Raw genomic sequence first — 22,577 nt, forward strand, 5'->3', positions numbered from 1 at the left:
CTTACTTACGGCCCTTCACAACAATGCAGAGTAAAAAAAAAGAGAAATAGTAGAAAGATTGAAACAAAATGAAAAATAATAACACAAGGAATTAATACACAATGAGTAACGATAACTTGGCTACAGTTCATTCAGAAAGTATTCAGACCCCTTCACTTTTTCCACATTTTGTTACGTTACAGCCTTATTCTAAAATGGATTGAATTGTTTTTTTCCTCTCATCAATCTACACACAATACCCCATAATGACAAAGTAAAAACAGGTTTTTAGAAATGTTTGCAAAGTTATAAAAAACAACAACTGATAAGACATTTACATAAGTATTCAGACTCTTTACTCAGCACTTTGTTGAAGCACTTTTGGCAGCGATTACAGCCTCGAGTCTTCTTGGGTATGACGCTATAAGCTTGGCACACCTGTATTTGGGGAGTTTCTCCCATTCTTCTCTGCAGATCCTCTCAAGCTCTGTCAGGTTGGATGGGGAGCGTCGCTGCACAGCTATTTTCAGGTCTCTCCAGAGATGTTCAATCGGGTTGAAGTCCAGGCTCTGGCTGGGCCGCTCAAGGACATTCAGAGACTTGTCCCGAAGCCACTCCTGTATTGTCTTGGCTGTGTGCTTAGGGTCGTTGTCCTGTTGGAAGGTGAACCTTCGCCCCAGTCTGAGGTCCTAAGCACTCTGGAGCAGGTTTTCATCAAGGATCTCTCTGTACTTTGCTTTGTTCATCTTTCCAATCCTGACTATTTTCCCAGTCCCTGCCGCTGAAAAAAATCCCCACAGCATGATGCTGCCACCACCATGCTTCACCGTAGGGATGGTGCCAGGTTTCCTCCAGACATGACGCTTGGCATTCAGGCCAAAGAGTTCAATATTGGTTTCATCAGACCAGAGAATCTTGTTTCTCATGGTCAGAGTCCTTTAGGTGCCTTTTGGCAAACCAAGCGGGCTGTCATGTGCCTTTTACTGAAGAGTGGCTTCTGTCTGGCCACTCTACCATAAAGGCCAAATTGGTGGAGTGCTGCAGAGATGTTTGTCCTTCTGGAAGGTTCTCCCATCTCCACAGAGGAACTCTGGAGCTCTGTCAGAGTGACCATCAGGTTCTTGGTCACCTCCCTGACCAAGACCCTTCTCCCCCGATTGCTCAGTTTGGCCGGGCGGCCAGCTCTAGGAGGAGTCTTGGTGGTTCCAAACTTCTTCCATTTAAGAATGATGGAGGCCAATGTGTTCTTGGGGACCTTCAATGCTGAATACAATTTTTGTTACCCTTCCCCAGAGCTGTGCCTCGACATAATCCTGTCTCAGAGCTCTACGGACAATTCCTTCGACCTCATGGCTTGGTTTTTGCTCTGACATGCATGTCAACTGTGGGACCTTATATATACAGGTGTGTGCCTTTCCAAATCATGTCCAATCAATTGAATTACCACAGGTGGACTCCAATCAAGTTGTAAAAACATCTCAAGGATGATCAATGGAAACAGGATGCACCTGAGCTAAATTTCGAGTCTCATAGCAAAGGGTCTGTTTTTTATTTTTAATACATTTGCAAAAATGTCTATAAACCTGTTTTCGCTTTGTCATTATGGGGTATTGTGTGTAGATTGATTAAAAAAATAAATGATTTAATCCATTATAGAATAAGTCTGTAACGTAACAAAATGTGGAATAAGACAAGGGGTCTGAATACTTCCCGAATGCACTGTACACGGGGTACCAGTACTGAGTCGATGTTCAGGGTTACGAGATAATACTGTGTTTGTTTGTGTGTGTGTGTATATACAGTGTGTGTGAATAAAGTATGTACAGTGTGTTGATGCTCTCTATCTGTATCTCTCATGTGGAAGCAGTGTTTCATGAGGTGTCGGTATATCCTAAGAAGGAGCTGCCATTCTTCATCCTGTTCACGGCTGGTCTCTGCTCCTTCACCGCCATGCTGGCCCTGCTAACACACCAGTTCCCCGAGCTCATGGGAGTCTTCGCTAAAGCTGTGAGTCTCCTGCACTGGTCGCTTTCACACACGCACACAAACCAGTTCCCTTTCTAAGCCATGTCCCCATCCCCAATAAGGTTCTTTTCATTCAGATTCTTCATAAGGTGGCCATTCATTTTGTTGCGATCTGCCGAAATGTCCTCCTGTACAGTAGTTGTCATCGGGCCATTTTGGTTTTGACTGTAACAACCATAGATTTGCCTTTATCTGAAGTCTGGATGACCGGAGACTAGGCAAGCTCTATACAAGTTGATGCAAGATCCTATATCAATGCAAGTTCTTGTAGATCAGTGGTGATGCAGGGAAGGAAATACGGAAAGGAAGCAGCTTCAAACTATTGAATCCACCCCCTAGAACCTACACAGGCCCGCCCCTATCTGCCAGTGGAGGGCATTCTCCTCTACGTGATGTTCTTCCTCAGCAGGCCTGTGCTGTCTGATGTCACTCCCCTGGAATGTGCGTGAGCTCATCTCTGTGCTCTGTGCTCCTGGTGTGACTCTATCAGCAGCTACCATCTCCTCTGCAGGGGCTTGCTCTGCTCTGTTCTGGCCCTGCACAGTTTTAGTTGGGTGCTGCCTGCGGAGAGCTGATGACACACACACACTTTAAATGCTTTATTTGAATCCAAAAATCACATTACAGTCGAGAATGATTCAAACATTTCAAAGGTCACGGATATCTGGACACAGAAAGCACCTTCTCCATACAGCTAGGCTGGCCATGAGCGCTACTATGGCGCAGTACCTCGCTAGCTGCTTTGCCTTTGTCCTATGCAGGCCTGCAATCTGAAGGCCACGTACTGTCAGCCTCATAACCAAGGCTGTTTAGGCGTGACAGTCTGGTATTTCAGCAACTTATCAGCAAAGGTATGGTCAGACACACACACGAAGACAAACTAATCAGCACCTGGTTTACCTGCTAGGGTAGAGGCACAGTTCCTCCCTTCCTTAAAGTAACTTATCTAATATGATTGAATGGATGAAAGCATGACTTGCCTTTCACCTATCGAATCATGTCAGATCAGTGGGTTTTCCCAAGGGAAGACGGAAGGAAGTAAAGGTGCATCTTCAAAGCATTGGACAGTGCCTCTCTCTCTCTTAGCGTGTAAACAAGGCGCTTGTTCCACCTTTCTCTATCTCTCTCTATCTCTCCCTGACAGCCTTTTATCTGCCATCAGACAAAGCCAAACCTCTATCACCCTCAATCCCTCTGAGGGAGCCCCTATCCCCCACACCGCATGTTGCCAAAACACATCAGAGAGGAGAGATCGAGGGGGGGGTGAACAGAAAGAGGGGGAGCAAAAGAACATCAGAGAAAGAGAGAGAGTGGAGAAGGATGAATGGGAAATGAATGGGGAGTTGACAGAGAGTCCACTACCACTCTTAGGGGTTAGAGCACAGTCAGTAGTCAACATACCTGGGAGACATGTTCCGGTTCTGCCCCATTGAGCACAGTACCTAAACTGGCATGCTATGGTGCTCCTATCATGGTCCTCTAGCTAACATTTGAGGCCAACGACAACCCACAGTACCTACCTTGAAATGTGCAGAGCTTCAGTAGAGATGGCTACATTCTCAACTGGAACGTTATGGTGCTCCTATCATGGCCTCTCAAATGCTCACTAGAGGATCATCTACATACAGTACCTTGACATTTTCAGAAATAAATCTGGTTGCAATGGTTCCACTAGGAATTGGTATGGTGTGTGTGTGAGAGTTCATGTAATGTGTTCTAACATCCTCTCTCTCTGTCTATTTAGTTTCTTAGCACCCTGTTTGCTCCTCTGAACTTCATCATGGAGAAAGTGGAGAGCATCCTGCCATCCAGTCTGTGGCACCAGCTCACACGCATCTGATTGTGACCGGCCCAAACCGGCCCCAACTGGACTAGACTGAACCAGACTGACTGACACACCCTTTGTGCCAAAATCATGGATTAGACGGCCAGAGTGGATGGAATGGAATAGAAGAGAAAAGGGAAACATGGAATTCTGAATCGGTTTTGACTTTATTTGATATGTTACATTTTGTTTTTAAATCTCGAGTAAAACTGTTTTTTTTGTTGTACAAAAAAAGGTGATCAATTGCCATCATTAAAAAAGTGAAAAAAATACCAAAAGAAAAGAAAAGGACTGTGTATTGCTGCAACTTCTACTACGCCAATTTGATTTTGATTGTCAAGCATATCAAAACTGTAATAAATATTCCCGTGGGCCATGGAACATAGCTGGCGGTCAGGTGACTAAACCATGTCTTGTAACTGGCTGGTTGAGGACAGGGGTGTGTGGTCAGGTCTGCTATCAATTTCCAACAGTTTCCATAAACTATACACTAAACGTTCTTTTAAATTACATAAAGTTTGTATTTACATATACATTTTTTTTGAATACATTTCAGATAAACTTTTTTTTGGTACTCGAGAAAGAGTAAATAAATATAATGGAATGTGAGGGAAAAACAAAATGAGATTGTAAAAAGGTGTTCTTGGAATAGCCTACAGGGGGTGTCAAACCCTGATGCTTCTTAGTCAGGTGCAAGTCAGACTGATTTGGCGCTATGTCCAAAATGCACCCTATTCCCTATTTAGTGCACTACTTTTGATCAGGGCCTGCATAGGGCTCGGGGGCTCTGGTCAAAAGTAGTGCACTATAGAAAATGGGGTACCATTTCAGACCAACTCTGTGCAAGCGATTGGTTGGTGGTATAGTGGTGCACTGTGGTCATGTCTGGGCCTTGCAGGTGTGCACGTCCACCTCTTGGCTGCAGTCCCGGCAGTGCACGGCGCAGCACCAGTGGAACTTGCACTCACACTTGGTGGTGCGGCTGACGCGTGTTGTATCGTAGCCCCGGCCGCAGCACATAACCTCGCAGCTGTCCACACCGCGAGACGTCCGGTTGCACACCCGCCCTCCCGTCCCCACCGAACCTGGCGAGGGAGAGAAATTAATAATCAACTCAAAATCAAATCCCCATCCAAATCAGAAGAGACACATTCAGGGTATGTACCTGTTCCACACTCGTATATATTCTGCCTGTATATTGAGTCAGTAATTCCTGAAGCTTTTTTACCTTGTGACCCACATACAATCCTTTTCAAATGTGCTTATAATATGCCAAATATACTAAATCTAATCTTTAGCCGCAATAGAGTGATTGTTGGCAAACAGCGGTCTAAGCCCCACTACCGTACATCACTCCAATAGAATACGGTGTACTCAATCTAAACTGGACAGAGACGGTGAGCGATGGATGGGGGAGGGGGAGAGAGAGAGTGAAGGATAAGAGGATGCACGGAGGCAGGATGGCAGAGAGATGAGAGATTGATGATAGGAGCCATCAGCTGGTGCTCAGGCTCTTCATCAGGTGTTCATTTTACACCCTGGCTGGCACACACTGTCTCACACACAGTCTCACTGTCTCACACACTGTCTCACACAGTCTCACTGTCTCACACACAGTCTCACTGTCTCACACACTGTCTCACTGTCTCACACACAGTCTCACTGTCTCACACACAGTCTCACTGTCTCACACACAGTCTCACTGTCTCACACACAGTCTCACTGTCTCACACACAGTCTCACTGTCTCACACACAGTCTCAATGTCTCTCACACTGTCTCACACACAGTCTCACTGTCTCACACACTGTCTCACACACAGTCTCACTGTCTCACACACTGTCTCACACACAGTCTCACTGTCTCACACACTGTCTCACACACAGTCTCACACACTGTCTCACACACAGTCTCACTGTCTCACACACAGTCTCACACACAGTCTCACTGTCTCACACACAGTCTCACTGTCTCACACACAGTCTCACTGTCTCACACACTGTCTCACACACAGTCTCACTGTCTCACACACTGTCTCACACAGTCTCACTGTCTCACACACAGTCTCAATGTCTCTCTCACTGTCTCACACACTGTCTCACACACAGTCTCAATGTCTCTCACACTGTCTCATACACTCACTGTCTCACACACAGTCTCACTGTCTCACACACACTGTCTCACACACAGTCTCACTGTCTCACACTGTCTCACTGTCTCACACACAGTCTCACTGTCTCATACACTGTCTCTCACACTCACTGTCTCACACACACTGTCTCACACACAGTCTCACTGTCTCACACACTGTCTCACACACAGTCTCACTGTCTCACACACAGTCTCACTGTCTCACACACTGTCTCACACACAGTCTCACTGTCTCACACACTGTCTCACACACAGTCTCACTGTCTCACACACAGTCTCACTGTCTCACACACTGTCTCACACAGTCTCACTGTCTCACACACAGTCTCAATGTCTCTCTCACTGTCTCACACACTGTCTCACACACAGTCTCACACACAGTCTCAATGTCTCTCACACTGTCTCACACACAGTCTCACTGTCTCACACACACTGTCTCACACACACTCTCACTGTCTCACACACACTGTCTCACACACACTCTCACTGTCTCACACTGTCTCACTGTCTCACACACAGTCTCACTGTCTCATACACTGTCTCTCACACTCTCACTGTCTCACACACACTGTCTCACACACTGTCTCACTGTCTCACAGTCTCACACACACTGTCTCACACACAGTCTCACACACACTCTCTGTCTCACACACTGTCTCACACACAGTCTCACTGTCTCATACACTGTCTCACACACACTGTCTCACACACTGTCTCACACACACTGTCTCACTGTCTCACACACACTGTCTCACTGTCTCACAAACACTGTCTCACTGTCTCACACACACTGTCTCACTGTCTCACATAGTCTCACCCAGTCTCACTGTCTCATACAGTCTCACTATCTCACACACTGTCTCACACACACACACACACATATACACACCGTCTCACTAACACACAGTCTCACTGTCACACACATACACACACTCCTGCACCTCTTCTCAGAGTGAGGACACTGTGCAAGGGAGTCTGGCAGGCTTATTAGACTCCCAGAAATCATCCCATAATACAATTACACCATGAACGGTTAAATAAATAGTCAATATTGATCTTGAGGCCTCAACTCAAACCTCAATGGGGTGCATCTCAATAGTCTAAAGTAGCTTCCTTTCCTTATCTCCTCCTTCCTCTGCACTAAGGTGAAAACCCTGGACAGGTGAAGGTGAATGTCCTGACTTAAAGAGGCTAGCTAGGAGTCGATTTGGGATTGGGAACAGATCATGTCTGTTCTAGGCAGCATATTTATATGCCCCTCTATGCTCTCTTTCTCTCCCTCATCCCTCCCTCCCTCCCTCCCTCTGTCCATCCGTCTCCATCTGTTCCTCACTGCGGAGAGAGAGAGAGGTAGAAAAAGAGGGCGAGCAGCCAGGTATTGTCTGGGCACGACGAGACTCCGCCCCCTCCCGACAATGTGTCCGCCCCTCCGTCAGTCACGGTATGCTGCACAGCTAGGGTTGACATCAAGGACAGACTCCACCCCCCTTCTCTCTCTCCCTCTCGTTCTCTCCCTCTCTCTCCTTCCTCTCTCTCTCTCTCGCCTTCTCTCTCTCTCTCGATCTCTCTTCTCTCCTGGCGTCTGCTTATTGAATTAAGATGAGGGGGTGCCGAGAGATGAGTTTAGCACCTGAGCCTCCATGGGGCCGAGGGAAATTGATTTCACACTTTGGAGAGACACAGGGGGGTGCAGTCTCTACAGTATCTGTCTCCCAGCGCTGTGTGTGTGTGTGTGTGTGTGTGTGGATGTGTGTGTGTGTGTGTGTCGTCCAAGATGACTGGAGCCAATGTCTGTGGAGAGGAGGTTCTCACGAGAGGGGCCATGATCAGTGAGCTCACCATGCTTCCATGTATACAGCCCATAAAGGCCCTTCATGCACTGGAACTGTACTGTACAAATCAGTGTTCAAAAGAGGACTGTACTGTACGAAACAAACTCTTCAAAACAGGACTGTACTGTACGAAACAAACTCTTCAAAAGAGGACTGTACTGTACGAAACAAACTCTTCAAAAGAGGACTGTACTGTACGAAACAAACTCTTCAAAACAGGACTGTACTGTACGAAACAAACTCTTCAAAAGAGGACTGTACTGTACGAAACAAACTCTTCAAAAGAGGACTGTACTGTACGAAACAAACTCTTCAAAAGAGGACTGTACTGTACGAAACAAACTCTTCAAAAGAGGACTGTACTGTACGAAACAAACTCTTCAAAACAGGACTGTACTGTACGAAACAAACTCTTCAAAAGAGGACTGTACTGTACGAAACAAACTCTTCAAAAGAGGACTGTACTGTACGAAACAAACTCTTCAAAAGAGGACTGTACTGTACGAAACAAACTCTTCAAAAGAGGACTGTACTGTACGAAACAAACTCTTCAAAAGAGGACTGTACTGTACGAAACAAACTCTTCAAAACAGGACTGTACTGTACGAAACAAACTCTTCAAAAGAGGACTGTACTGTACGAAACAAACTCTTCAAAAGAGGACTGTACTGTAAACTCAGCAAAAAAAGAAACGTCCCTTTTTCAGGACCCTGTCTTTCAAAGATAATTAGTAAAAATCCAAATAACTTCACAGATCTTCATTGTAAAGGGTTTAAACACTGTTTCCCATGCTTGTTCAATGAACCATAAACAATTAATGAACATGCACCTGTGGAACGGTCGTTAAGACATTAACAGCTTACAGACGGTAGGCAATTAAGGTCACAGTTATGAAAACTTAGGACACTAAAGAGGCCTTTCTACTGACTCTGAAAAACAACAAAATATATATGCCCAGGGTCCCTGCTCATCTGCGTGAACGTGCCGTAGGCATGCTGCAAGGAGGCATGAGGACTGCAGATGTAGCCAGGGCAATAAATTGCAATGTCCGTACTGTGAGACGCCTAAGACAGCGCTACAGGGAGACAGGACAGACAGCTGATCGTCCTCGCAGTGGCAGACCACATGTAACAACACCTGCACAGGATCGGTACATCTGAACATCACACCTGCGGGACAGGTACAGGATGGCAACAACAACTGCCCGAGTTACACCAGGAACTGCCCGAGTTACACCAGGAACGCACAATCCCTCCATCAGTGCGCAGACTGTCCGCAGTAGGCTGAGAGAGGCTGGACTGATGGCTTGTAGGCCTGTTGTAAGGCAGGTCCTCACCAGACATCACCGGCAACAACGTCGCCTATTGGCACAAACCCACTGTCGCTGGACCAGACAGGACTGGCAAAAAGTGCTCTTCACTAACGAGTCGTGGTTTTGTCTCACCAGGGGTGATGGTTGGATTCGCGTTTATCGTCGAAGGAATGAGCGTTACACCGAGGCCTGTACACTGGAGCGGGATCGATTTGGCAGTGGAGGGTCCGTCATGGTCTGGGGCAGTGTGTCACAGCATCATCGGACTGAGCTTGTTGTCATTGCAGGCAATCTCAATTCAATGCAGTGCGTTACAGGGAAGACATCCTCCTCCCTCATGTGGTACCCTTCCTGCCGGCTCATCCTGACATGACAATGCCACCATCCATACTGCTCGTTCTGTACGTGATTTCCTGCAAGACAGGAATGTCAGTGTTCTGCCATGGCCAGCGAAGAGCCCGGATCTCAATCCCATTGAGCACGTCTGGGACCTGTTGGATCGGAGGGTGAGGGCTAGGGCCAGGGCCATTCCCCCCAGAAATGTCCGGTAACTTGCAGGTGCCTTGGTGGAAGAGTGGGGTAACATCTTACAGCAAGAACTGGCAAATCTGGTGCAGTCCATGAGGAGGAGATGCACTGCAGTACTTAATGCAGCTGGTGGCCACACCAGATACTGACTGTTACTTTTGATGTTGACCCCCCCCCTTTGTTCAGGGACACATTATTCAATTTCTGTTAGTCACGTCTGTGGAACTTGTTCAGTTTATGTCTCAGTTGTTGAATCTTGTTATGTTCATACAAATGTTTACACATGTTAAGTTTGCTGAAAATAAACGCAGTTGACAGTGAGAGGACGTTTCTTTTTTTTATGAGTTTATATCACACAGTCCTCAAAACAGCGAAGAGACAAACTGTTCCATGAACAGGGTAGAGGTTTAGATAGCCTACTGTAATATGGAGTGCATCACAATAGTCTAAACCGGAGTCATATATACAGGTACACCACCCCGTTCACGAGTGAGTCACGTGGTTTGCTATACAAAGCAGGCAGACCGGCTTCGAGGCATTCAGTTACTGTTCGATTCTACGTTAGAATGGGCAAAACGAGTGACCTAAGCGACTTTGAGTGTGGTATGATCGTCGGTGCCAGATCCAGTATCTCATAAATGGCCGCCTTCCTGGGCTTTTTACACACCCCAGTGTCTAGGGTTTACAAAGAATGGTGCAGCAAACAAAAACATCCAGTCAGCAGCAGTCCTGTGGGCGAAAACAGCTCATTGATGAGAGAGGTTGAAGGAGAATGGAAAGAATCGTGCAAGCTAACAGGCGGGCCACAAACAGACAAATAACGGTGCAGTACAACAGTGGTGTGCAGAACGGCATCTCGGAACGGACAACTCGTCAATCCTTGTCACAGATGGGCAATTGCAGCAGACGTTCTACTCATATCAGCTAAAAAGTAGAAGAAACGGCTCCAGTGGGCACGCGATCACCAACACTGGACAATTGAGGAGTGGAAAAGAATCGCATGGTCTGACGAATCCCGGTTCGAGTTGCATCATGCTGATGGCAGAGTCAGGATTTGGCGTACGCAGCATGAGTCCAGCATGAGTCCATGGAGGTGGTGTACTGGTGTGGGGATGTTTTTCTGGCACACGTTAGGTCCCTTGATACCAATTGAACAACGATTGAACGCCACAGCGTATCTTAACATTTTTGCTGACCAGGTGCATCCATTCAGGCTGTTCTGGAGGTAAAGGGGGGTCCAAACAAGTACTAGATGAGTGTACCTAATAAACTGTCTGGGAGTGTATACTGTATAGCTCTTCCCTCCTTGTTTCCTTTTCTTCATGTTAAAGACCTCAGTGGTGGGTGTTCACCATATTGCCTTCACCTATCCTCAGTGGTGGGTGTTCACCATATTGCCTTCACCTATCCTCAGTGGTGGGTGTTCACCACATTGCCTTCACCTATCCTCAGTGGTGGGTGTTCACCATATTGCCTTCACCTATCCTCAGTGGTGGGTGTTCACCATATTGCCTTCACCTATCCTCAGTGGTGGGTGTTCACCACATTGCCTTCACCTATCCTCAGTGGTGGGTGTTCACCATATTGCCTTCACCTATCCTCAGTGGTGGGTGTTCACCACATTGCCTTCACCTATCCTCAGTGGTGGGTGTTCACCACATTGCCTTCACCTATCCTCAGTGGTGGGTGTTCACCATATTGCCTTCACCTATCCTCAGTGGTGGGTGTTCACCACATTGCCTTCACCTATCCTCAGTGGTGGGTGTTCACCATATTGCCTTCACCTATCCTCAGTGGTGGGTGTTATCTATATTGCTTTCACCTATCCTCAGTGGTGGGTGTTCACCACATTGTCTTCACATATCCTCAGTAATGGGTGTTCACCCCATTTCCTTCACCTATCCTCAGTGGTGGGTGTTCACCCCATTGCCTTGACCTATCCTCAGTGGTGGGTGTTCACCACATTGCCTTCACCTATCCTCAGTGGTGGGTGTTCACCATCTTGCCTTCACCTATCATCAGTGGAGGGTGTTAGCCATATTGCCCTATCCATATTGCCTTCACCTATCCTCAGTGGTGGGTGTTCACCACATTGCCTTCACCTATCCTCAGTGGTGGGTGTTCACCGTATTGCCACCTATCCTCAGTGGTGGGTGTTCACCATATTGCCTTCACCTACCCTCAGTGGTGGGTGTTCACCATATTGCATTCACCTATCCTCAGTGGTGGGTGTTCACCATCTTGCCTTCACCTATCCTCAGTGGTGGGTGTTATCCATATTGCTTTCACCTATCCTCAGTGGTGGGTGTTATCCATATTGCTTTCACCTAAACTCAGTGGTGGATGTTCACCACATTGCTTTCACCTATCCTCAGTGGTGGGTGTTCACCACATTGCCTTCACCTATCCTCAGTGGTGGGTGTTCACCCCATTGCCTTCACATATCCTCAGTGGTGGGTGTTGACCATATTGCCTTCACCTACCCTCAGTGGTGGGTGTTCACCGTATTGCCTTCACCTATCCTCAGTGGAGGGTGTTCACCATATTGCCCTATCCATATTGCCTTCACCTATCCTCAGTGGTGGGTGTTCACCACATTGCCTTCACCTATCCTCAGTGGTGGGTGTTCACCCCATTGCCTTCACCTATCCTCAGTGGTGGGTGTTATCCATATTGCTTTCACCTATCCTCAGTGGTGGGTGTTATCCATATTGCTTTCACCTATCCTCAGTGGTGGGTGTTATCCATATTTATTTCCCCTATCCTCAGTGGTGGGTGTTATTCATATTGCTTTCATCTATCCTCAGTGGTGGGTGTTATCCATATTTATTTCCCCTATCCCCAGTGGTGGGTGTTATCCATATTGCTTTCACCTATCCTCAGTGGTGGGTGTTATCCATATTGCTTTCATCTATCCTCAGTGGTGGGTGTTATCCATATTTATTTCCCCTATCCCCAGTGGTAGCTGTTATTCATATTGATTTCACCTATCCTCAGTGGTGGGGGTTATCCATATTGCTTTCACCAAACCTGTGACTTTAAGTCAGCATAATGGAGAGGAGACTAAGAGAGGAAGCAACTTCAGAGAGGCCCCCCAGGTCTACATTAGGGGTGGTTAGCTTTTGATGTGGGTCAGAGGGGTTTGAGAGACACGACCTACCCTCCAAATATTCCTCAATTTTGGAGGTCCAAGCATGCAGAGGTGTAGGGGCCATCGCTGTGCCCAAGGGGTTGTGTGTGTGTGCTACAGCAGGGGTAATTTATAGTGGTGCGCGGCAGGTCGGGTTTCAGCCCACAGAAGTGTGTAATGGCCCTTAAACTGGCCGACACCCGATCACCTCGGATCATCTGCTGCCTGACAGGCACCCAGGTCCTTCAGATCACACACACATTGTTTTCACTCTCACACACACACACAAACACTATTTTCTTGCCGTCTCACAAACGCACCCACACATTTTCTCCCTCTCGCTCACACAAACACATTCTCTCTCTTTTGAACTCACACACTACATCTGGTTTTATTCAGTGCAGCATTAAGATAATAACCCTAACCCTAACGTACAAGAGGCTGAGTGGTTACCCTCTGAAAATATGACCACATACTGAAGATGTTATGGACAAGTAGTACGATGGTCTACTCTACAGAGAGACAGTCATGTCAGATGTCAAACAGACAGACCGCATACATAGTTTACGTCAGTCATTGAGGACTGTGGAGTAAATCTGAACACTACAAACCGGTTCTCACCAGACTCTTGGTCTCTTATGCAGTAGTCTGGCGAGTCCTCGAAGTAGACCAGGTCGTTCTTGCTGGGCCGTTTGAAGTGTCGCTGTGCAGCGGTGAAGCCCGTGCCGTACTGGTTCATGGCCACCTGCACCGCCCCATTGTAGCGCCGCCGCAGGTGGTCACCCGTGCGGCGGAAGTCAGCCAGGGCCAGCCAGCAGGTCCGGACGCTACAGGAGCCGCTCACGCCATGACACTTACACTCCAGGGACATAAACCGCTTCACTGCCTGTGTGGTGATGAGGAAGGGGATGGAGGGAGACAGAAGGTTTGTTAGGGAGGCTAGGTGTGGTTGGTGGTTGTGTGTCAGGTTGCTGGTAGGGTGTGTATGTTGGTGTATGTGCACGTGTGTGTCTATGGAAGGAATCTACACCAGGTAATAGGCTATTGAATTCCTCTAAACAAGTGTATTCCAACCCTCTACTCTGGGATCACCAGCCCTGATTGGCACACCTGATTCCACTAGTCAATCTGTGCCAGTTCACGACTACAAATATGCAAACCAAATGTTTGGGAAAACACTGATCTAGATCAAATTGGTTCAGTTGGAGTCATTAAACTCCCCCATAATGTGTTTGAACTTTGAACCCACCTTTCTCCCAGCGCGGTTGTTGTGGAGGTTCATCAGGGCCCTGGCATCTTTCTCCTTTCTCTCCTTGGCGTCTATGAAGGACTGGCTGAACCTCATGGCGTGCTCCACATGGTCGCTGCAGCCGCCCCAGTCGAACGTCCCCTTGGCGTCCCGGGACGAGCCCTTCTTGGTGGGGTCACAGGAGCACGACTGCAGCTCTCCCTGGCTGCAAGCCCGGGTCAGCGTGTGGACCACCCCGGCCGAGGAGATGGCGTACACAAAGGCCGCTTCACGACTGCCTGGTAGGTATAGGGATGAAGAGGAAGACACACGTAAGCAAACACACACACTATGCACACACACACACTGGGAACAGTATACACACCAGACGGTATAAGTTACATGGACACACATATGAATAGGCTTACCTACAGGCCGTGACTAATGCACACAAGCTCATTGCACAAACATACACTGAGTATACCAAACATTAGGAACACCTTCCTAATAGTGTATAGCACCCCTTCTTATGCCCTCAAAACAACCTCAATTTGTCGGGGCATGGACTCTACAAGGTGTCGAAAGCGTTCGACAGGGATGCTAGCCCATGTTAACTCCAATGCTTCCCACAGTTGTGTCAAGTTGGCTGGATGTCCTTTGGGTGGTGGACCATTCTTGATACACATGGGAAACTGTTGAGCGTGAAAAACCCAACAGCATTGCAGTTCTTGACACAAACCGGTGTGCCTGGCACCTACTACCATACCCCGTTCAAAGGCACTTAAATATTTTATCTGGCCCATTCACCCTCTGAATGGCACACATACACAATCCATGTCTCAATTGTCTCAAGGCTTAAAAATCCTTCTTTAACCTGTCTCTTCTCCTTCATCTACACTGATTTTATGTGGATTTAACAACTGACATCAATAAGGGATCATAGCGTTCACCTGGATTAACCTGGTCATGGAAAGAGCAGTTCTTAATGTTTTGTATACTCACTGTATAAGTTACACAAATACACAGATATACTGTAAATTGTATCTAGCCAGTATCCCATAAAGATGCATAACCACTACAGTGTGTGTACTGTACACAGTGAACATTAAGTAAAAATGTATTGCTCGAGGGGGAGGGGTCACAGTTTAAATAGGATCCTCTAAAAACCAAGAGCTAGCTATTGGTTGCTGCTGCTGTACCTGCATGGATACTGTTTGTTACTGCTTTCTTTCAAGTCTTTTATTTAAGGCATGGCAGTGTTCTGCTTTATCTAACTCCAAGATGGGCAAACAGGTCAAATTTACCAGCAATGCTCTGTGATAAAATACCCTTGTGAACTGACTGCTCTTCTAACTGATGAGAGATCTGTGGGATCAAAGACTATGGATAGCGAAGTGTGTGTGTGTGTGTGTGTGTGTGTGTGTGTGTGTGTGTGTGTTTGTCTGAGATCAGGAAACGGCAAACTTCAGTTCACAATGCTCTGTTTTTGATGTCAAGATGTTCTTTCGCTCTCTCTCTCTCTCTCACACACACACACACACACACACACACACTCATTGTGTGTGCGCGTGTGAATGACTGGGAATGTTTAATCTGGTTAATGAGGAGATAAACCAAAGGATGAGAACATGAAACCATCCAAAAAGAAAACCCAGTAATTGTTTTAAATTAGTGTCCTGACATTGACAATAAGTAGCTTCTCACGGTGCCACAGCGATAATGCTGCCAATCAGAGCAGCTTCCTAATGTTTTGTGACACAACCAGAGCTGAGTCTGGGAGGTCTGAATACCAAAGGGAGGATTAAAAAACCAAATTACACGCAACTCTCAGGGTCGGTTTCCTGGACACAGATTAAGCCTAGTCCAGGAGTAAAAATAAATACTTTCAGTGGTGAATCTCTATTGAACATTCTTTTTAGTCCAGGACTGGTCTTAATCTGTTTCCGGGAAACTGGCCCTTAAAGTTCCGCCTTGGAATAATTTAGGACCTATAGGAGCCGGAGGACTGGGACATGATGCCCAATAGAATTACCAATTGTATTTCTATGATCACCCCCAAGGTGGAGTGGATCCTCACATTTATACCAATTAAAAAGAGATTCCAAAGTTGAGAGAAGTACTTAGTAGGACTCATGTATTCATAGCTGGTGAGGTGACGAGATGGGAGTTGACATTTTCTTATTCTTGACTCCCCACATTTGTCAGCTGTGGCAGTTTTATAAGCATGCAGAGCATTGGACTTGATACCGATCAGAGCCAATAGTGTGTGATTGTGGCCCGCAATTCAGGGTGTTCCTGCATATGGGCATTCCTGCATCTGCAGGAACGCCCCCCCTCGAGCATCCAATTGGTTCCTGAGTGAACGTCCCCCCTCGAGCATCCAATTGGTTCCTGAGTGAACGTCCCCCCTCGAGCATGCCATTGGTTCCTGCATGAACGCCCTCCCTCGAGCACTCCATCTTCATGCTTATTTGACACTTTTGATATTCTGGATTTGCCTGATTGTCTATGCAATTAAAATGTGGGGGAAAATAAATAAAGTTTTTCGGGGTGAAGGACACTATCTACCGGTGTCCTAGCTAGCTACTGGTGTCGCCCCTGCATACCGCCTGCTGTGTACTGGAGTCCTACCTACCTAGCTAGTTGTTCTGTTAATGACGAACACCTGCCCTTGCCGTTGTTAACAGAACTGCAGGAAAGCAGTACCCGACAGGCGGGGGCGAAGGACACGGTCTACCGGTGTCCTAGCTAGCTAGCTACCTATCCGGCCTGCTGTGTACCGGAGTCCTAGCTAGCTAGCTAGCACACAGTGTCCTTCGCGCCCGCCTGCCGAACACCTGTCCTCGCCGTCGTTAACAGAACGGAGGACACTGTCTACCTAGCAGTTGTTGCCCCAGTCTCTTCTTCTTTTTCTGTGGGGTTTATCGGCGGTTGGCTTCCAACGTTATGGTGCAATACCGCCAACTACTGTACTGGAGCATCCCCGCCTCCCTCCTGTTTACTGGAGTCCTAGCTTAGAAAAATGGACCAACCAATAGAAGTATAAAGAGGGGTTCCTGCAGATGCAGGAATGCCCATATGCAGGAACACCCCGAATTGCGGGCCGCAATTACACCCTTCTCATCAGAGTAGCAGCAAGCAGGCACGTCAACTTGATAAATCTGGAACTGTAAAGTGAGACAATGCATGGAATGCAATGCAAGCACATGGGGAAAACATCTGTCAAGGAAGAACATGTATTTCACACTAATTCTTTCACTTTGATAAAGGCTAGAACTTTATAGGTTCACCACTGTTAATAATTGGTTGGGGAAAAAACGCATACCATATTTGCCATTGATCTAGGAGCCTATAGTCTATAGTAGATAGCCTATGGGAATTACTAGTCTATTGTTCAGACGTGCGTGTCTTATACATGAGGACAAAGATGAGTAGCCTATATATCACTTTCCCAGCACACAATAGAAAGAAAAATACAGCATATCAGCTATTTTACGCATGGTAATTTAATAGCTGCACTTTTTAGCTGAGCAATTTGTCTAATAACATGTTCATGCTCATATTTTAGTCTGAAAAATATTATATTTAGTTCATATAAAAAGCCTTAGGCCTACATCTGCACAGGATCAATTACACTGAACAAAAATATAAACGCAACATGTAAAGTGTTGGTACTATGTTTCATGAGCTGAAATAAAAGATCCCAGAAATGTTCCATACACACAAAAAGCTTATTTCTCTCAAATGTTGTGCACAAATTTGTTTACATTCCTGTTAGTGAGCATTTCTCCTTTGCCAAGATAATCCATCCACCTGACAGGTGTGGCATATCAACAAGCTCATTAAATAGCATGATCATTACACAGGTGCACATTGTGCTGGGTACAATAAAAGGCCACTCTAAAATGTGCAGTTTTGTCACACAACACAATGCCACAGATGTCTCAAGTTTTTAGGGAGCGTGCAATTGGCATGCTGACTGCAGGAATGTCCACCAGAGCTGGTACCAGATAATTTAAAGTTAATTTCTCCATCGTTTTAGAGCGTCCAACTGGCCTCACAACCGCAGACCACGTGTATGGCGTCGTGTGGGCGAGCAGTTTGCTGATGTCAACGTTGTGAACAGAGTGCCCCATGGTGGCTGTGGGGTTATGGTATGAGCAGGCATAAGCTATGGACAACGAACACAATTGCATTTTATCGATGGCAATTTGAATGCATAACAATACTGTGAAGAGATCCTGAGGCCCATTTTTTTAAGGTATCTGTGACCAACAGATGTATATCTGTATTCCCAGTCATGTGTAATCCATAGGGCCTACTGAATTTATTTCAATTGACTGATTTCCTCATATGAACTGTAACTCAGTAAAATCTTTGAAATGGTTGCTTGTTGCGTTTATATTTTTGTTCAGAATAAATAAATAAATGTATTTAATTAAATATGAAATTACATATTTTTACAGTAGGCATACATATACGGTTTTTTTTTTTCTTTCTCTCAATACTTACTACGCAGCAGTAGGCGTCCGAACAAGTTGTGGTCTCGCGCCATGGTATTGCAGTTCCAGCGGTGGTTCTGAAACTGATGTTGGCACTCCCCGATCCAGTCTTTAATCCCGGCTCCAATCGCCTGCATAACATTGGGATGCTGGCGGCACAGCTGCCGCTGTTTGTTGACTAACCCGGGGATGTTGTCGCACATCACTTGCGACCCGAGGGTACCCATGTACCTGCATAGAAAGATGAAAGAGGTTTTGGCTTTGACCATGCAACTTTAATCTGTTTGAATGTCCTTGTGGGCTATGATGTTATATATATATATATATATATATATATATATATATATATATATATATATATATATATATATATATATATATTAAAAACGAGACTTCTAGAACAATCTAATAAAGGAATAAAAAATAATCTGCCCCATAATATGTCCAAATTAAAGAAACATTCATGTCTAGTGTTATGGGGGATACATTCGATTATTTGACACATAAACATATTTTATTGGAAATCCTTATAGTTTAATTCAAATTAAAACAATCGTTTACACAGATCATAGCCTATGTGTCCAAAAGTCACATGCATTGTCTCACGCAGTCCTTGCCAATAGCGTATACTATAACGTTTAGACTCCATTGTGTATATTTAATGTTCCTATAGCCTATAATCACTGATTAATATTTAATATATTTCCTACTAACTTTACACTTGCATTAGCCGTTAGTGGTATTTTCACATTTTTGAGAGCCTACTCACCACCAAGATCCGTCGACCCTTGACGTTAGCCAGCAGACTGCTACAGATAAATAAAAACATATTCCACTTGGCAATAAGTTCATATTATTAAAATGTTGTCGGTGTGCACATTCAGGCACCTGTACTGAGCATTTCCATGGGTAGAAAAAAACACTGGCGCGCGTCAGACAGGAGTCTACGGCTTCTCGATTGCGCCAATCAAAGTTCGGCTCTGTTTTGCATTAAAAATCGATAATCAGAAGAGGTTTACAACCCGGATGAAGCTTTGTGCGTAAAAAACAGAACCAACACTTAGCTATGACAATGAGAATGGTAAAGAAGCACATGAAATATTGAGTCGAATAAAGTTAACAAAGATTTGCAGTGTAAAGATAGGCAAATGATCGTCTGCTATCAGGTTTAAATTGCTTACACAAGGGGTGGGCGCAGTCCTGTCTCAGGAATGAGGTGAAGAAATTAGATGTCTGAAAGTATCTGTTCAGGCTAGCTTGACACCAGACACAAGCTTGGCCGATTTCCAAGCGGCAAGATGTAGAATGTGGTACAACGTGATGCGTTAAACCCTGAGTGTTTTAACAAAAACAATCAAATTGACGTGTTTGGGAGGAACTGGTGCGTCGCAAACGCGTTTAGTAATGGTTATGGCTATAACGCCCAAATTCCAAATATTCCAGAAACTCACAGCCATAACGCTATATTGTGCACACAGATTAAATATTAGATGTGGAGATAGGCCCTTGATTAATATTAGGCATATTCGTAGACGTTAAATGCACAGATTCCTTAAAGGCCGGCCCAAAAGGTGATGTGTGCATTTAAAATGGGATTATCACATTCTTTTGAACTCTCTTCTCAATCTGTACGATTGTCACGTTGTATTTACTTTATCTTTGATCTCTGCTTTATGTAAGCGATTTAATGTTCCCATCTCGTCTTTGTATTGGGAGGTCTGATCTTCTGATGGGATGAGATTAATGCTCAAATTGGAGTCTCTCTTATGATCTTCGTGGAAGACGGGGGGAAAATTCATAAAACCAATATGCCACCAGTATTATGAAGAAACTTTAAGGCTTCATTGCTTGCATTTTCAGTCCATTAAACACCACGCTGTCTGGTGCAAGTATAGGCTAGTCCTACAGATTGCAGTGAAAGGATGATCAAATTAATTGCGTCACATGATATTCGATGCATTATGTTTGAGGCATTATAAACATGTAATAATGAATAATACTAATTATAAACCCTTAATATGGATGATATGTCTTGAAGCTGTTTAGTTTATTAATTGTTAAATGTTCAGTATATAAATTATCCACAAATTATCGTTCAATATCTTTTATAATGTTTAAGAATATAAACTATTTGGAGAGACAAAATATTAATCATAGTAATCTTTCAATGAAGCGTATGAACCCTTAATATAATATAAAAAACCTGTTAGAAAATCTAAATATAATTTAAACAGAAAATCTCTACTAAAAAGTATCTTCAAGAAAAAATTAAATATTTCCCAAAGACAAACAATATTTACTTTATAAACATTTAAATATAGTATGCACCATTGACTGCATCCTGACGGGCTGTATCACTGCCTGGTAGGGCAACTGCAGTGCCCGCAACCACAGGGCTCTCCAGAGGGTGGTGCGGTCTGCTCAATGCATCACCTGGGGCACACTGCCTGCCTTCCAGGACACCTACAGCACCCTATGTCACAGGAAGGCCAAAAATATCGTTAAGGACATCAACCACCCGAGCCACTGCCTGTTCACCCTGCTATCATCCAGAAGGCGAGGTCATTACAGGTGCATTTATTTATTTATTTATTTCACCTTTATTTAACCAGGTAAGCCAGTTGAGAACAAGTTCTCATTTACAACTGCGACCTGGCCAAGATAAAGCAAAGCAGTGCGATAAAAACAACAACACAGAGTTACATATGGGGTAAAAAAAAACATAAGGTCATAAAATACAACAGAAAATATATATACAGTGTGTGCAAATGTAGCAAGTTATGGAGGTAAGGCAATAAATAGGCTATAGTGCAAAATAATTACAATTAGTATTAACACTGGAATGCTAGATGTGCAAGAGATTATGTGCAAATAGAGATACTGCATCAAAGCTGGGACGGAGAGACTGAAAAACAGCTTCTATCTAAAGGCCATCAGACTGTTAACCTCTTAAGGATCGGACCCTTTTTTTCAATTTTCGCCTAAAATGACATACCCAAATCTAACTGCCTGTAGCTCAGGACCTGAAGCAAGGATATGCATATTCTTGATACCATTTGAAAGGAAACACTTTGAAGTTTGTGGAAATGTGAAATTAATGTAGGAGAATATAACACATTAGATCTGGTAAAAGATAATACACACAAAGAAACATGTGTTTTCTATTTTAAATTTTTTTATCATCTTTGAAATGCAAGAGAAAGGCCACAATATAATATTGCAGTTTAGACGCAATTTAGATTTTGGCCACTAGATGGCAGCAGTGTGTGTGCAAAGTTTAAGATTGATCCAGTGAAGCACTGCAATACTGGACTATTTTGTATCAAGTCTGCCCAACAGGGGCGGTGTGTTCAATAGGGCGATATGGGCGACGCACTGCCAAACGGGAAAAGGAAGGGATTTTTTTCCTAATCAATTATATCACGGCAACAGTAGTTATCAGTGTTCTAATCTGATCTGACTGCCACTAAATGTCCAATCAGGCTAAAGTCGTGCTTCAAATGGCCCCCCCCCCTTTTGGGGCGATTTCAGTCAGGTTGAAAATCGCCCAGAAGTCTGTCATAGACTCCCATGTAAAATCTATTTTTTTCAAATTTCAGAGCTTTCAATACAATCTCTATGGGTTTCTGAGGGCTTGCACTTACGCGCTTTCGTCATACGTAACGTAACCATGAACGTAACTAAGAAAATAGCGGGTAGCAGCGTCTCTGTTGCGACCTGCAGTGTGGCGTTATCTTATGTTTTTAATTTGTACACTTAGTGGCGTTATTTTATGTTTTTAATTTGTACACTTAGTTTACAAACATTCTGCCAACCATGGATTTCCAGTGGTGGGTTTTGGACTGATCTTGTTGATCGTGTACATACCCGCTACGAACGGACTAAATAATGAAAACGCTGCTGGCAGCGGAATCCAATACAGCAGAACAAACTTCCCTTACCCACCACCTTGCTGATTAATGCCCAGTCACTGAGGGGGAAAGCGGATGAGTTGTCAGCGAATCTGCGCTTCCAACACGAATATCGGGAGGCCTGTTTGCTGGCATTTACTGAGACTTGGCTGGAT

General features: G+C 45.1%; 2 protein-coding genes across 2 annotated transcripts in view; one reads left to right on the forward strand and one right to left on the reverse strand.

Annotated features, from left to right (window-relative positions):
- LOC311134986 (suppressor of tumorigenicity 7 protein homolog) overlaps nucleotides 1-4,153 on the forward strand; it is a 23,607-nt gene extending 19,454 nt beyond the window's left edge. Inside the window, exons 14-15 of the mRNA XM_084168779.1 lie at nucleotides 1,844-1,986; nucleotides 3,749-4,153. Of these exons, the coding sequence (XP_084024905.1) occupies nucleotides 1,844-1,986; nucleotides 3,749-3,844 (239 nt within the window). The 3' untranslated portion in view covers nucleotides 3,845-4,153. The remainder of the gene's footprint in view (nucleotides 1-1,843; nucleotides 1,987-3,748) is intronic.
- LOC311134987 (protein Wnt-2) lies at nucleotides 3,980-19,724 on the reverse strand. Its single transcript, XM_084168780.1, has 5 exons — nucleotides 19,281-19,724; nucleotides 18,522-18,742; nucleotides 14,031-14,308; nucleotides 13,403-13,667; nucleotides 3,980-4,914 (listed from the first exon to the last, which is right to left on the reverse strand). The coding sequence occupies exons 1-5, from the start codon at nucleotides 19,361-19,363 to the stop codon at nucleotides 4,709-4,711; spliced, it is 1,053 nt and encodes a 350-aa protein (XP_084024906.1). The 5' UTR covers nucleotides 19,364-19,724; the 3' UTR covers nucleotides 3,980-4,708.
- Between the last annotated feature and the right edge of the window lie 2,853 nt (nucleotides 19,725-22,577).

Source organism: Coregonus lavaretus (genome assembly GCF_964263955.1).
Source record: "Coregonus lavaretus genome assembly, chromosome: 9".
Lineage (NCBI taxonomy): Eukaryota > Metazoa > Chordata > Actinopteri > Salmoniformes > Salmonidae > Coregonus > Coregonus lavaretus.

What these genes read in the sequence shown, in the direction of transcription:
- LOC311134987 (XM_084168780.1), bottom strand. Translation starts at nt 19,363, where the DNA reads ATGAACTTATTGCCAAGTGGAATATGTTTTTATTTATCTGTAGCAGTC. An exon ending in AGGGTCGACGGATCTTGGTG is followed by an intron (nt 18,743 to 19,280) that starts GTGAGTAGGCTC and finishes CTTTCTATGCAG; the next exon opens with GTACATGGGTACCCTCGGGT. An exon ending in CATAAGAGACCAAGAGTCTG is followed by an intron (nt 4,915 to 13,402) that starts GTGAGAACCGGT and finishes CTCCCTCGCCAG; the next exon opens with GTTCGGTGGGGACGGGAGGG.